Below are 15,471 nucleotides of genomic sequence, written 5' to 3'. Positions count from 1 at the left end.
ATGGGCACCTTGCAGGATGGGCTCCTATGGAGCTGTTAGTTTCATGGTCTCTACTTGTCTTCAGCCTCTTTCAGTTTTACGCCAACCTCATATTTAAGAGCTAACAGCAAATTTTATTAAACCCCAACATATTTTAATTGTACTAAATATAAAACGGTCTTAGTTTGAAAAAACAGTGCCTGCTTCTAGATCTTCTTAGTTAAAACACTCTTCAAATTTAGAAAATAGTAATGTACATCATAGTTTTATAAAATTACATTCAATTAAAATGGTTTGACTTTAATGGTCTTATGCCTTGGTTCTATCTATATTTCACTGTATTTTAAGTCTATGATAATCCTGCCTCCTTTTTTTCTTTCCTCATTCCACAAACAATTGGGAAGCACTTATCAAAGCTACTGGGTACAGATAACAAATATCCAACTGAGAATTTTCACTCAAATCACATTTCAATTCATCTCTAAAAAGTTGTAGATCTTTTTTAAAATGTGTGTTTATGTGTGTTTTGCACACATGTGTGTCTGTGCACCTTGTGTGTACCTGGGCAAATGAAAGCCAGAAGAAGAGTCTGGATCCCATGAACAGGAGTTACGGACAGTGTGACCTGCCATGTGGGAGCTGGGAATTGAACCCAGGTCCTCTTGAGGAACCAGGACTCTTATTTGCTAAGACATGTCTCCAGCCCAGATTTCTAGGACCTAACTGAAAACATTTTTAAAAATAATTTGACATATAAAAATAGGATTTAAATCATATTTTTATATTCACTTAGATTTGCCACTCTTACTGAAGATTTGACTAATGCTAGCACAGTTTAGACATAACACACCAGAAAGAAGGAGAAAAGGCAAAGCATCAACACATAACATTTGACATAAAAGGTCTCCAAATCTATCCAGGTAATCACACCATGGCCTCTGGAAGTCAACTGTCCCATCCATCCTTTTCTGAATCACTGTCCATCCTCCTCCTCTGAAATCCATGTCGCAAATTACCTAAAATGGGCCCAGAAAATGCCAATATAATACAACATTGTTTTCATTGTTTGACATTATAGAACTCACCCATGATCCTATAGAAAAATAAACACAAGAAAGTTTTCATTCCCATGAATGCATTCATATTTTAACTCCCTGGAAATACTACTGCTTAGGCAAACTCATAATTAATCTAACTGCAGCCTTGTGTGAGTGACTTTTTAAAAGACATAACTGTTTATATTATTTTAAGGTTATCATATAATTCCTCAACTCTAAACATTTTTCTCCAGTTCAGGAATAACAGCACTGACATGCTATGGCAGAGATGGATTGCTTTACAAATGACTTTGTTCTCTGAATTATAATGCTGGGGGTTTTTTAGTGTTAAATATGTTGTCTGCCTGCCTCTGGTTTCTCTTCCTCTCACAAATTGGTGTTCAGACTGACATTTCAAGACCAAAAAACATGAACTGCACCCACTCAGGAAGTGCTCAGAGGGGCCTCTGCTGAAACTGTGACATGCACCTGCCTCGGGCCCACAAAAACAACAGGGAAGAAATCAAAGTAATCCACTCTACCAGAGACTTCCCACACAGAGACAGGGAAAAAAGGCAATGTGGAGGAAGCTCAGGCACCAGCCCTTTCCACAGAAGAGGTAATTATGCAAACCCACTCCTGGAAGAGTTAGAAGCCTCCTCCTTCCACCACTGTTCATATCAGTTCTGAATGTGTGGGCAAAGAGACTCTGGTACTTTTAAATTATTCTCCACCTAAGTCCTAATTTTTTGACATCTTGTCAATAAATTTCAAGAGAAATTATGGTAAAAGTTCTAAGAACAGAAACTATGCATCCACTTAGAAAGAAAGGTTGTTGTTGTATAATATAGACTACTGATAAACTCTAAAGATCATAAATTTTTTAGACACTGAGAAAGTACCCAGAAAAAATATGTATATACATGTAGCTAGAGTTTTTCTTCTTCTTGCCTGACCCAGAGTCAGGACAAATCTCTCTCACCCACCAGTCCCACAGCTGCTCAGACCCAACCAAGTAAATACACAGAGACTTATATTGCTTACAAACTGTATGGTCGTGGCAGGCTTCTTGTTATCTACTTCTTCTATCTTAAATTAACCCATTTCTATTAATCTATAAGTTGCCACATGGCTCATGGCTTACCGGTACCTTACATCTCGCTTGTCATGGTGGAGGCTGGTGGTGTCTCTCTGCCTCAGCCTTCCACTTCCCAGAATTCTCTTCTTTCCTTGTCCCGCCTATACTTCCTGCCTGGCTACTGGCCAATCAGTGTTTTATTTATTAACCAATCAGAGCAACACATTTAACATACGGAACATCCCACAGCATATACACACATGTCTTCTCTGTCCATAAGCATTGTGTGCTGTAGGTACCTACTAGAAATACAAGCAAACAAGTACTAAGGATAGACAAAGCATAATTCTTATTATTCACATTAAGCATGGATCAGTTTATCAATCTTCTTTATGCCTAAGTAAAAGGCCTTTTCTATTAATTCCTTTTATAATTTTTGAAACAAATTCTCACACTGTAAAATAATGTATCACCAAAAGAAAGTACAGTTATAAGACAGAAGCACGGTAAAAGTTCTTTTGTAAGCTCCACATCACAGCCCATCATTGTTATCAAGTCTCCATTTTCTAATTAAAGCAAAGATTTATATTGTACAGCTCTGCCCCCACAATGGTAACATAAAGCCTTTCAACAACTGGATTTACTTTAAAAAGAGTAACTATAGAAACTCAGGACACTGAAATTCATGGTCTGAGCATAAGATGTCAAGGAAACCAAACTTTTCAAACTGCAAATTTTGCTAATTTATTTAAAATTTTCAAGACAAAAATATTTTAAAAGTAAATATTAAAATATTTATAATTTAAATATTAACAAAGTTAGCCTGATGTTTTCTTTATTCTGTATAATAAGGGAAAACTTTACCTCAAATGGATAGCTAGATCCCTCTGGAAAGATTATATATAAACCACTAGGGGTTTTGGTGACAGAGACAATTGAATCTTTAATATCAGTGCAATCCAAACCTAGGAAAATAAAATGAGTCACTTAGTGAACATTCAATTGTACCTAAGACAGTCAGTTAATAGCAGAGAATTGACAATGCTGTCTGAAATTGTTGCTACAGCTTCCTATTAGTGATACCATGCCTTTACCTTCTTACAAATGAAAATTACCACAATCTTAGAATTCAGGAGAAAATATATGAAAGAACAGGAATTAAAGAACTTGGGCTGCAGAAACCCCTCAAAAATAATACCCTTTTAGTGACTGGTTATTGTTTAAAGCTCTCATATTGTGGGGTTGGAGTGATGGCTTAACAATTAGAGCCCAACTGCTCTTGCAGAGGACCCAGGTTATGTTCCTAGCACCCAGATAGGGGCTCACAACAGTCTGTAACTTCAGTTCCAGGGGATCCAACACTCTCTGGTCCCCTGCATGCATGTGGTGCACATAAACTCACACAGGCTCTCACACATGCACATAAATAAAAATAAAATAAATCTTTAAAATCTCATTTGGGAGACTTATTGTATAATTATGCATTCTCTTTTCCAAGGAATCTAAGTTAACCCAAGTTTATGTTTAATATATAAAGGATGGGTAGCGAGGAGAAAACATAAGGAATAAGTAGGTTAACTGTGATTAACACATCCTTGACTACTTTATTCCAAACTTCAGACTCTAGTGTGTTGACATTACTGATGCAAATAACCAGGAGGGAAGAAGGCCAGCGAGGCCAGTGTGTGCTCTATCTACCAATGTTAAAGCTGTAGCCTCCCCTCTCCACCTCCAAAGCATTCAATTCCACAGAGGATTGTAAATATATGTATGTAATGCCAATATGCCAAGGAGTATGACATTCTATTTGAAGGTATTCTAGTGTACATGTTGTAAGTGTGATTAAATAACTCCAACCCTGTGATTCCAGTGACTTGGGAAACTGAGGCAGGAAAGCTTGTCCTGACTACATAGTTCAAAGCAACCTGAGCAACTTAATAAGACTCTTATTGGAGGTCGGGGGAACTTTCTGATAGATCACATGCCCACCATGCATGCAGCTCTGGGTTCAGTCACAAATACCACATCCGAAAACAAGTTTCAGAGCATCGCTTACTCGGGTGACTACTATTACTTCTTAGTCAGGAACCATTGATTAACCACTGGAAGCCTTAGAATGTTTACCTAACATAGGAATGACGACACTACTGTGTCGTAGTGTTTTTCTGGAGGTTTAAAAGACAAGCACTTATGGAGCTCCAGGTGTCCAACTGTCGAGAAAGAGGAGGGTCTGCAAGAGCGTAAATTGTTGAATCCAAGATTGCAAAAAGCACAGGGACAAATAGCCAAATGAATGGAAGCACATGAATTATGAACCAAAGGCTGTGGAGCCCCCAGCTGGATCAGGCCCTCTGGATAAGTGAGACAATTGAATAGCTTGATCTGTTTGGGAGGCACCCAGTCTGTGGGACCAGGATCTGTCCTTAGTGCATGAGCTGGCTGTTTGGAACCTTGGGCTTACACAGGGACACTTTGCTCAGCCTGGAAGGAGGGGATAGGGCCTGCCTGTACTGAATCCACCAGGTTTAAATGAGTCCCCAGGGGTGTCTTGGTCCTGGAGGAGATGGGAATGGAGGGGAGGGGCTGGGGGAAGGTGGGGGTGGACAGGGGAACCCATGGCTGATGTATAAAATTTAAAACACATAATAATAAAGAAAAAAATAAATAAATAAAAAAGAAGAAGAAAAGACAAGCATTTAGCACACAGCTTACCACACGTTGATCTGTAAAAGACAACTCAACAAAAAAAACTAGGTATAAAAAGTTGTCACCTTCCCTTTGCTTCTGGTTTGCCCAGTTGGATGTGAAGAAGCATTCCTATAATGGAGCTATGCTCAGAGGTGTGGGGGGAGCCACGGAGGAGGTCTGACCTACAGCGGAGCATGTGCTTTGCCATTGCCTTTCGATAGATGTGAGCAGACTTCTTGGTCTCCTGGGTTGTGTGTTCATCACCTGATCTGAGGGTATTAGAGCAAGTCTGTGCTGCTCTTACTGTGCATCACAGGGTATTTCAGAGCTTTTGGTGATTTACTCATCAACCCCTCACAGCAACTCTGGAAGACTTGTAAAGGTTAACATTCCCGGCCAACTTGTCTGGCTTTAGAATCACCTCAGACAAACACCTATGGTCATGCACGTGAGAAGGTCTCCAGAAAGGTTGGACTGCAAAGGGAAGATGTGACATGAATGTGGGTGACACCACGTTCATGGGCCAGGGTGCCAGAATGAATAAAAGGGAGAAAGTGAGCTCAGCCCCAGCACTCTCTCTGCTTCCTGACTGCAGACAGTGACCAGCTCCCTTGCATTCCTGATGTCATGCCTCCCTGCAGTAATAGAGTGGATGTTCAAACTGTGAGCCAAATGAATCTTGCCTTCTGTGAGTCGCTTTTTGTCTGGTATTGGAGACCACAGTGAGGAAAGGCAGATAAGGATTTCAACTTACTGATGAGGAAACTAATTCCGAGGAACTAGCAGCTTGGAGGTTAGGACCAGCCTGACACTGGATTTCATGCTACGCTGCAGATTGCACTACCACTGAGGTAGTGACAGAATGAGTCCTTTTAAAGTAACAGAGGACAGAGGCTGTCCTCATAAAGGAACAAGGAGGTGCTCGGTTCCTGTCTGTTCCCTCCCCCTTCTAAGAAACACTTAGGATCACATACTTGAGCTTCAGTAATAAATATTTTTGCTTAGAATTTTTATATGAATTCCTATTTGTAAGATTTACACAGCACTTTCTTAGAAGCACAAGCATGTAGGAATGTTACATTTTAGTGCAAAAAAGTTAACTTCGTATTTATTTCTGTATTAAATTTCTTTTTCCTTTAAAATGTTACATCCCACTTTGAAACATCTAAAAAAAACACACTTTTCACAGGTAGGAGAGACTCTGGAGCTTCTCTTCTGTGTGCAAAGTTATTATTCACAAATGCCAGGGCCTGGTGCTCAGAATATGGCACCTAAGGTTACTCAGTGTCCAACAGGTCCCTAATATTCTTTTACAGCTATGGCTTTCAAACAGTGGAAAAGTTCTTCAGCTTAGAAAGGGCACATTGTGTAAGTGGCCTAATAGCAGGTACTAGTCCTCCAGACTGTTAGGAAACAGTAAACAGTGCGTTCTAAAACTTCAGTGCACCAGGCTGTCCAGAAACTTTGAGTAATATAGCAGAACTGTGAAGAGGCTGAAATACCAGTACTCTCACCATGTGACTGAATGGGCCTGACAGGAAAGGGATCCAGCTGTTTTCTAAAAACCTCTGTAGTCAAAAGGAGAATTCAATTCATGAGCTCATTAACCTAAATACAGACACACGAGGCAAGGTTATACTTAGCTAAATTATGTAAACGCTGTCTCTCAGCCTCTCTGAACCAAAAGCATGCCTTTTCTTCTAGGCTGGATTCTTTCTGTTCTAACACCACAGAGGCCTAAGTAGTGATTGCTCCACCCAGCTCCTAAGAGCTAGTCCTGTCTGCCAGCACTCTGTGCCCTCTGTGCCTGTGGCTCTGCTCTCACTGTCCCACTGCACTGCTGCCTTCCTTGCTGCCTCCCTTTGCTCTGCCCTCTTCATCCTCCACACCAGCTGTTAAGGGGTGAAGACGTTTCCTTGCTCACATACTTCAGTGGCCCATGGTGTAGCGAGCTTTAGTTACTGATTCCTTTAGTCAGGTTTCCTTACACATTCCCAACCTCACCAGCCCTCCCACCCTGTACCAACTCCTCAGAACCCCCAAAGGGAATGCTGTCCCTTCCTTACCAACCTTGTGACATTTAAAGCATTTACTCTTCTCTCACTGCTGAGCTCACAGGCTCTCTCTTCTGCGAGACTTCCCATGTCATTCTGACAGCATTCAGCTTATTTCTATTTTTCCATGTTTGTTTTCTCATCACCAGGCTGCATCCCCCTTGAACAAAGGCCTGCTTGACTGCTTTGTGGTATAATGCTTCTCACATTGTAGGTATTATATTAACACATACAATAAAGTGACTGTACTTCCAGCCAGCTTTGCCATTGTGCACATGCAATGCAATGAAATGCCAAAAGAACTCTATACCTGGCTAGATAGATAATCCAAAGATGCTTGGTGCTCATCCATTATAGTTCTCAGTAGTTTTTTGGTACTTCTTGTATAAGAAACAATAGAATTTTACAGGTTTCCTTAATCAGAAAGAAAATGACATTCTTGTATAAAATAATTACAGTGAAAACAATAAATTTCACATGATTTGGAATAAAGAAGAGTCTCTCAATTTATTTGAACTTATAACTATATGTTTTAGTTAGTATATATTTGTTTTAAAATAGGATTGGCCAAAAAGCCATTGTTTCAACATTCTTAATGAAATTATGATTCCTGATAATATAGATTCCCTCAAATGATTTATTTAATTAAGAAACAACATTCTTAATGCCTACTCTCACTTTATGAGATAAGAAGTATAGGAAGTAGGGGACAGGGTCTCATGCAGCCCAGGCTGACTTTTTGACTCTTTCCTGATCCTCCTGCCTCCATCTCTCAAACTCTCAAATGCTAGGATTACATACATGTGACCTGTGCCAGCCTTCTTAGCCATTAATTACTATTACATGATAAAGTAAAATGCAATTGTAATTTACTTGCACACCAGGCCAGTTAATTTAAAAAAATACATCTTGGTTTTATTTTTTCTAATACTATGTAATTTAAAACTAAGTCAGTAGCATTCATAATAAATCTTACCCAAAGCCTGGGAGGCCACCAAAATAGTTCAGTGAGTAAAGCATTGGCCACCAAGCTTGAAAACCTGAGTTCAATTCCTGGGACTGACATGGTGGAAGGAAAGAACTGACTCCTGGAAATTGTCCTCTAACCTCCATATGTGTACCCTGGCATGTGGGAACACACACACACACACACACACACACACACACACACACACACACACACAAACAAATGTAAAAACATTAGGATTCCAGTTTGTTAGTTTCTGGCTGAACTTATACAATACATTTCCCTTTGATTTCATAGAAAATATTAAATATTCCTTATTTTTAAAAAGGCAGAAAGTATTCAATATTCCTTATTTTTAAAAGGGCTGTACAAACACTAAACATACTTTTAAGGCATTTGAGATCATGTTGCCATCATGTCTCATCATCTCTAATATTTTTAACACCAAAAAAAAAAAATCCTCATGGCCAACTATAACTCCAGTTCTAAGAGATCCAACCGCTTCTGGCCTCCTCAGGCACTGCATACATGTGGTGTACATACATACATGCATGCAGACAAAACATTCACACACATAAAATTAAAATAAAATATTTCAAAATAATATCAACTACCTCTGCTTCTCAGACTGAGAAAGTTTTACTTATGACAATGACATTCATCCTCTTCAGCAATAAAGACCCACATGTTATTTCATGAATACCTTTTAAATTGGTATTTATCTCTAAGTTTATTTCACCCTAACAGTAAAATGACATTAATAATTTCTAACAGTTTTGAATCTATTTCATCCATCATCATCTCTCATTTTTATTTTCAGTCTCTCACTTTTTCTTAGTTTTTTTCTCTGAATTTATACATCTGTCTTAATGGGACCAAAGCGAATCCATGGATTGAAGTTTGGGACACTTATGTTACGTAGTTGAAGTTTTCTCCAGTCCTGCCCAGCCCCACAGACCCCGCAACTGCTTTTAAAATAATCACTCAGAAGCTTATATTAATTAAAAGGCTCGGCCATTAGCTCAGGCCTATCACTGACTAGCTCTTACATTTAAACTCAGCCCATTTCTGTTAATCTATATGTCGCCACGTGTTCCATGGCTTTTCCTGTTGCCTTTACATGCTGCTTCCTGAATGGCAGGCTGGTGTCGCCTCCTCAACCTTTCTTTTCCCACAATTCTCTTCTCTGCTTATCCTACCTATACTTCCTGCCTGGCTATTGGACAATCAGCATTTTTTTTTTATACAGAGTGATATCCATAGCAATGTTACACAGAAATTAAGCAGATTTAAGTCAGCTTTTTGCACTCTAACCTGTAAATGACTACCCTAGAAGACCTGGGTCAAGTCATCAGCTCCACCCACACCAGGTTGCCATTCTTCACTGCACCCCATGTCTATAATAAATGATAGGAATTACTGTATTGTGGCTAAATCACTCTTACATTGAGACTAAAATTCTAATTGTGATCCTTTCCTACATTAAATGACTAGATTTGTATTGTATTTATTGCATTAGTTATTGTAGTTTTCAGTAACAATGTGTTTGATTTTAGAAACACCCTGGGAGAGGCCTAAGGTGAAATTTCCAGAGTGCTGACCTAGGAAATGAAACAGCCCCTCATAAATTAATGCATTTGCATTATCAGAGCCCTCTGGCTTGCCCTTCTTTCTATGGTCTATAGATAACACTGGACTCCCTGGAAGAAATATTGTATTGACTTAACAAATATCTATTAAGCAAATACTTACTAAGTGTCAAACACAGACAGCATCCAGCCTTGGGGGATAAGGTATATAAAATAACCCATATAAAATGAAGGATATTTTTCTGTGTCAAAGTTTGATTTCATTATCATTGTGGTAATTTTTAATGCTTACTGCATATATAATGTTTCTTCTCGAGTTACTTTGGTCTTAGCATCACATGACTCTTTACAGTCTTCCTTGTACACAGCAGGGTTACTTTGATTTTCATCTTTGAGAGTTAGCTTTATCTGCCACATGTTACCTACTAGAGAATCCTTCAAGTTGTAAAATAGAAATGAGAAAAATGCATGAAAATATGCTATCAGACCTTATAACGGTAAGAAGACTACAGAAAACAGACTGGAACTTGAAATACAAAGTGAAAATGATCACTTAAAATATATGATGATCTAACTAGTTTAAATTCCCACAAACACACCTTAAGGGTACAATTGGTTTTGGTCAGCAAGTATATGATAATTCAGTACTTGCTTTGTCTCTTTTTCTTCTCAAACTCCAAACAAAGTTGCTTAGGATTTGCTTTCACTCCTGTGATCCCATGGACTTGATCTTTACTTTCTACAAACTCACATTCAACAGGACATAACAACACCTTGAAAAGGACTAAGGACATTGCTTGGACATATCCCCAATACCTGTAGCCAAATGAACATTCTGCCACCAACTGTTTAAAATTATAGAAAAAAATGTGTAAGAAGATTTGCTTTTACATAAAATAATTAAAGAATTGAAAAGATAACTGCTCATAGATTTTAATGTTATCATTGGTAAAATTTTGAATTATGGGATGTTGATTTGCAAAAATCAGTAACAGATATCACTAAATGGATGATAACACCTGACATTAAAAAGTATCTCTAATTATCAGCCTGGTGGTGGTGGTGTCAGTGTCACGCACATCTTTGATTCCAGCACTTGGAAGGCAGAGGTAGGTATATCTCTGGGAATTCAAGGCCATGCTGGTCTACAGAACAAGTTCCAGGACAGGAACTTGTTGCACAGAGAAACCCTTCTCCAAAAACAAACAAACAAACAAACAAAGTATCTCTATCAGTTTGCATGTGATTAGTCTCTTCACTATCAAAACTTCCTTTGACTAATGTTGTCTATTTCACAGTCCTCCTGAAAGCTATGAGAGGTTTGTCCCATTGTCTAGAATCTGAAAGACTATATAGAACTAACTGTATTACGAAGATATTTGCCCTTGAAAGGCCTTGCACTTTGTTACTCAGACTATTTTAAATGTCTTGCTTTTTCTCTACACCACTATGATAACTGACATACTTGCAGTTGTATAAAAGTGTTATAGATATCCCTTTTTCAGTAAGGCTCTTAAACTTTAGTAAGCAGTGCTAAAGAATTAAATCATTAGGATCTGTGCATCTGTCTTGGAATTTTTTTCTTGTTTCAACCACAGAATCTTGGCATTTGGTTTAGATATAGTGGTACATTTTTAACATTTAAAAATTTAAACCAACACTTAAATATATGGGCATTCAAATCCTCAGCTATTCATAACATTGCATACCCCGTGCTAGCTATCACTCTGATGTTGTTTTAGATAAGATATTCTGGCATCCTAATTAACCTCCTACAGGCCTTTATTGGAATGTCATGGTTTAAAGACTAACTTTCATTTTAAAAAGTAATTTTTATTACCCATCAGATGTTTCATTATCAAATGTAATAGGAAAGCTGAGAATTAAAATATCTTTAAACAATTGAGAACTTTCTTTAAAAGTTGATCTTAAATTTATAGTTTTTATCTTAAAACATAACATTTAAGAAGTCTCAACTTCTTGAAACAAATATTTTAATTGTTACATAAATTATATTTGTTGTATAATTTACATTTTCAAGCTTCTAATACATCATGAAAGCTAAAATGGCTTTCTGAGCTAAAATAATATTGCTAAAATTCTTACTGTAGAATGATGAACACAGCTACCTTGTATAGCTTCTCCACAAATGAAAATACATACATTTAAGAACAAGAATGATGCTTGGGATAGATACATCATATTTTTCTTGAACTAATGAAAATACTTCTTCAAATATCAGCTCTCTGTGGAAAGAATGGTGCATAGAGTCATCTGTTAAAAATTTCTGGAAGTAGGGGTTGGGGATTTAGCTCAGTGGTAGAGCGCTTGCCTAGCAAGCACAAGGCCCTGGGTTTGGTCCTCAGCTCCAGCAAAAAAAAAAAAAAAAAAAAAAAATTCTGGAAGTTGTTCAGCACAAACACATGTGTTACTTCCTAGCTTCCATGCCCTCTCTGGAAGGTGTACAGCACAAATACAGGCCACTACTTACCAGCTCCGTGCCCTCATCTGAAACAACACCCTTCAGCGGAAAACAAGGCAGCGCCTAGCAACACTCACACCTCAACTGACACACATCCTTCCCATGCTTCTACCTACAGCACAAACCCATGTGTTTTATAAAGTCATCTAATTCTTATGAACCAGATTTTTTAGCTCAGAAAATTGTAAAATAGACTAAAGAAGTTGCTCAGTGATTAAGAGCACTGGCTGGTCCTCTACAGGACCGGGTTTGATCTCATCACCCACATGATGCTCCAGGGAATCTAATGCCCTCTTCTGGCCTCCTTGGGCAGCAAGTAAACATATGGCACACAGACATACATTCATACATGCAGGCAAAACACCCATACACATAAAATTAAAAAATTTAACTGTAAAATGGCTTTCATAAAAATATGAAGTAGAGACAGCTGGCAGAGCAGGCACACCAGTATGTTGACGTGATCTTTGAGTATTGAGATTCATTCAACATGGACATCCAAAGTTGATAACTAAACTTTTACAAAACTGTTTTATCCAGATTTAATCATCAATGGCCATATTAACCAGGTAAGTACCACATTTCTAGTACCAATTTATTGGTACAACTACATTAGTAAAACTTCAAAATTCCTGAACTGTTATTTACTTAAAATGGTCATTTTTTGGAAACAGTCATGTGACCCTCTGGGAATATATCCAACAGACTCCACGTCCTACTACAGAGATGCATGCACATGATCACTGTTGCTATATTCATAATAGCTAGGAAATGGAATTGGCTGAGATGTCCATCACCTGATAAACAGATAATGAAAATGTAGTACAGATACAAAGTGAAATTTTATATAATTTTAAAAGAATAAGATTTACAGAAAGATAGATGGAATTAGAATACATTATACTAATCAGGCAACCCAAGCCCTGAAAGACAAAAGCTGTTCTCTCTCTCTCTCTCTCTCTCTCTCTCTCTCTCTCTCTCTCTCTCTCTCATGTGTGGGTCCTAGCTCCAAACTGTTAGAATCGTGTGTTTAATTTGGTGTGTCTATAGAGGTCAGGAAGCTACAAAGGACCCATAATTCGGAAGAGGGGAAGGAAACATGGAACACAAGTGATGTCAAGCAGAGAAGGGGAATTGTGGAGTTAAAGGCTTAAGTTGGGGTGGGATTGGCAGGAGGAGGGGTAGGGAGGTAGTAGGGTTATCCAAAATTAACAATATATAAAAAGGGTTTTGGAAACCCACTAATTTTTAAGCAAATTAAAAAGAAAGAACAGGTGGATAAATATTTCACCCAGAAGACATAGGTTATTAAATGAAAATCTCAAGCTAGTCATGGTAGCCCCAGAAGCCACCAAAACAATGTAGGTTCGTGCTGTTGCTCTTTGTTTCTTATCAAAACTAGATGATAAAATCCTATTGGTAAACACACTTGGCTATAAGGCACAGAAAGCTCAAGTTGGAATTGACCTGGAAATGTCTCCCCTACTGGTTAGACTTCTTAGTACTGGAAGGTGCTATGCACTCCACTGGGGCTTCACTTACCCAGTGGTCACCCTGCATGCTACAACACTGACCTTCCAGGCAAGATGTGTCCACAACAGTGACATGACTGTTACAGAGTCGGACTGCAGGCCTGCTCCACAGAACATCCATACTTGGTGCTGTAAACCTGGTCAAAAAGCCCATATCTGGGGCAGGGGGAGCTCTTACTTTGGTTTTGCTAAGTGGACCTGTCAAACTGCCTTCAAAATATTTATGAGTATAGCCAAAGATTAATGCTGTTCTCAACTTTGGTCAGAGAAGCTTCTTGCAGTGAGCAATAGTCAATGGAGAGACTCATAACTGTCCAAAGTGCTGAGACTAAGTGACTGTTACGTGCTCAGCTCTAAATGGGACATCTATTTCAACACTCCCAAGGCTCAGAGAACAGCACGACATGGGGAGTAGAAGGTGTGGTAAGAGCCAGAGGATGCTGTGGATTGCTGTCCTATGAACAGAACATGGTCGATGCACTCGTGAATTCACAGCCAGTCAAAAACATCAGCATGGACAAGGGAGGGGCCCATCAGACTCCACCTATAGCTAAGATGTCAGCTACTGGCAATTACAATTTATAGGGAAGGGGAGTCATTTTTTTTTTTTCAGCGATATCACTGCAGGGAAGTTATCCATGTTCATGGAGACAGCAATAATTGAGCTTGGGGTTATTTTTTTTAAAGGATGTGAAGGTTCCCAGATGTTGGGGGAACACAGAAGGAATGGAATTGGTAAACTGGGAGTTAATCTGATCAAGATATATTGCATACATATGGGAAATTGGGTCAAAGAATGAATTTAAAATATTTTTAAATTAAAAGAAATCATTTTCTGAAAGATCCATATCTAACTTGAGTCTTAAATTTTTCCTTTACAGTGGCTTCTTTTCATCCTAGAAACATGCTTAATACTTCACTAATTTCAAAAATAAAGAAATGAAGTAAAGTGCCCTTGGGCCTGGCTTCTTATTCAAAATATGATCTTCTCCACCTCCTTTGAGAGTCAAAGCAGAGCCGTTGTTTGATGGTGGTGGTACAGTGGCTTGTCCACAGCAGATGCACAAACATTTACCTAATAAACACCTTACACCTAGTACCTCTTTTTGCTTTTACTTCCTCACTCCCAGCTGCAAACCCAAACACTTTTATCTATTATTTACTGAAACTACTTTCTCAGGGGTTCACCAGCAAAGCAATAGAAGAGGGTGCAAGTGTGGACTGCCTGGTTTGTATCTTGATTTCACCATTCCCTTACTCCTGAACCTCGGAGAAATTTTTCCAATATTGCCATAGTTCAATCACCTCTTTTATAGAACGTGAATCATTGAGTGGACTAAATTAGGTAAAATACACCCATACTTAACACACCACGAAGCAACAAGCAATCAAATATGATGCAGTGTCGCTTTTTTCTATTCGCTTCCTCTATATGCAGTTCCAGCACTACTGACAATATGAGTGACCTCAATAATACAGTAATAGATGAATAAGTACTTTTAATTTTAAGCTTCTAGCTAAATTATTACGAAACTGAATGAAGAAGAAACTATCTTCAGCATTCTAAGTCAGATAGAACTTAAAATACTTTGTTCTTTCACAGCTTTCCCAGAGATAAACTCAGGAAACCCATTTGTACAAGAAAGTACTTCTGCAGAAAATAGGAAAAAATATTTTCAGACAAGATCAAAGAGAAAGCACAAAGACTTGCCCATCCCAGGCTGCCACGTGACCTGCAAGTTTGTAACCGCTGTTAGATGAAATAAGCAGGAGTCATTGGTGAGTCTGACTCATACTCTGAGAATTCCTCTATTAGAAATACCATAACCTATCCTAAGAGTATATTTTTGGTAATTAGTACAGATTCCACTGAGATCATTTTATAACAATAAAATGGCTTTTAGTTTCTTTTGTAAGTAGAGCATTACTGAGTTATGAGGTAGTGTTAATGAAGTTGAAGCCCCTTGTTTCTTTCTTTAACCCTTCCTGATTTCCCTCCACAACAGCTGGGGCAGCTCCCACAGGACTGAGCTGCTCAGCATTCCAGCATGGATGGGGCTGAAAA

General features: G+C 38.5%; 1 protein-coding gene across 1 annotated transcript; it reads right to left on the bottom strand.

Annotated features, from left to right (window-relative positions):
* Nucleotides 1-764: 764 nt before the first annotated feature.
* Angptl5 (angiopoietin like 5) lies at nt 765-11,594 on the bottom strand. The gene is given in 7 exon segments (XM_036192362.1): nt 765-995; nt 2,959-3,059; nt 6,297-6,390; nt 7,147-7,250; nt 9,685-9,701; nt 9,703-9,827; nt 11,499-11,594. Coding segments are annotated over 7 exon segments (768 nt in total).
* Nucleotides 11,595-15,471: the final 3,877 nt, after the last annotated feature.

This window comes from Onychomys torridus, chromosome 7 (genome assembly GCF_903995425.1).
Source record: "Onychomys torridus chromosome 7, mOncTor1.1, whole genome shotgun sequence".
NCBI lineage: Eukaryota > Metazoa > Chordata > Mammalia > Rodentia > Cricetidae > Onychomys > Onychomys torridus.
Note: the sequence above shows the minus strand (reverse complement) of the source record. Positions and strands in the feature narration are given on the sequence as shown.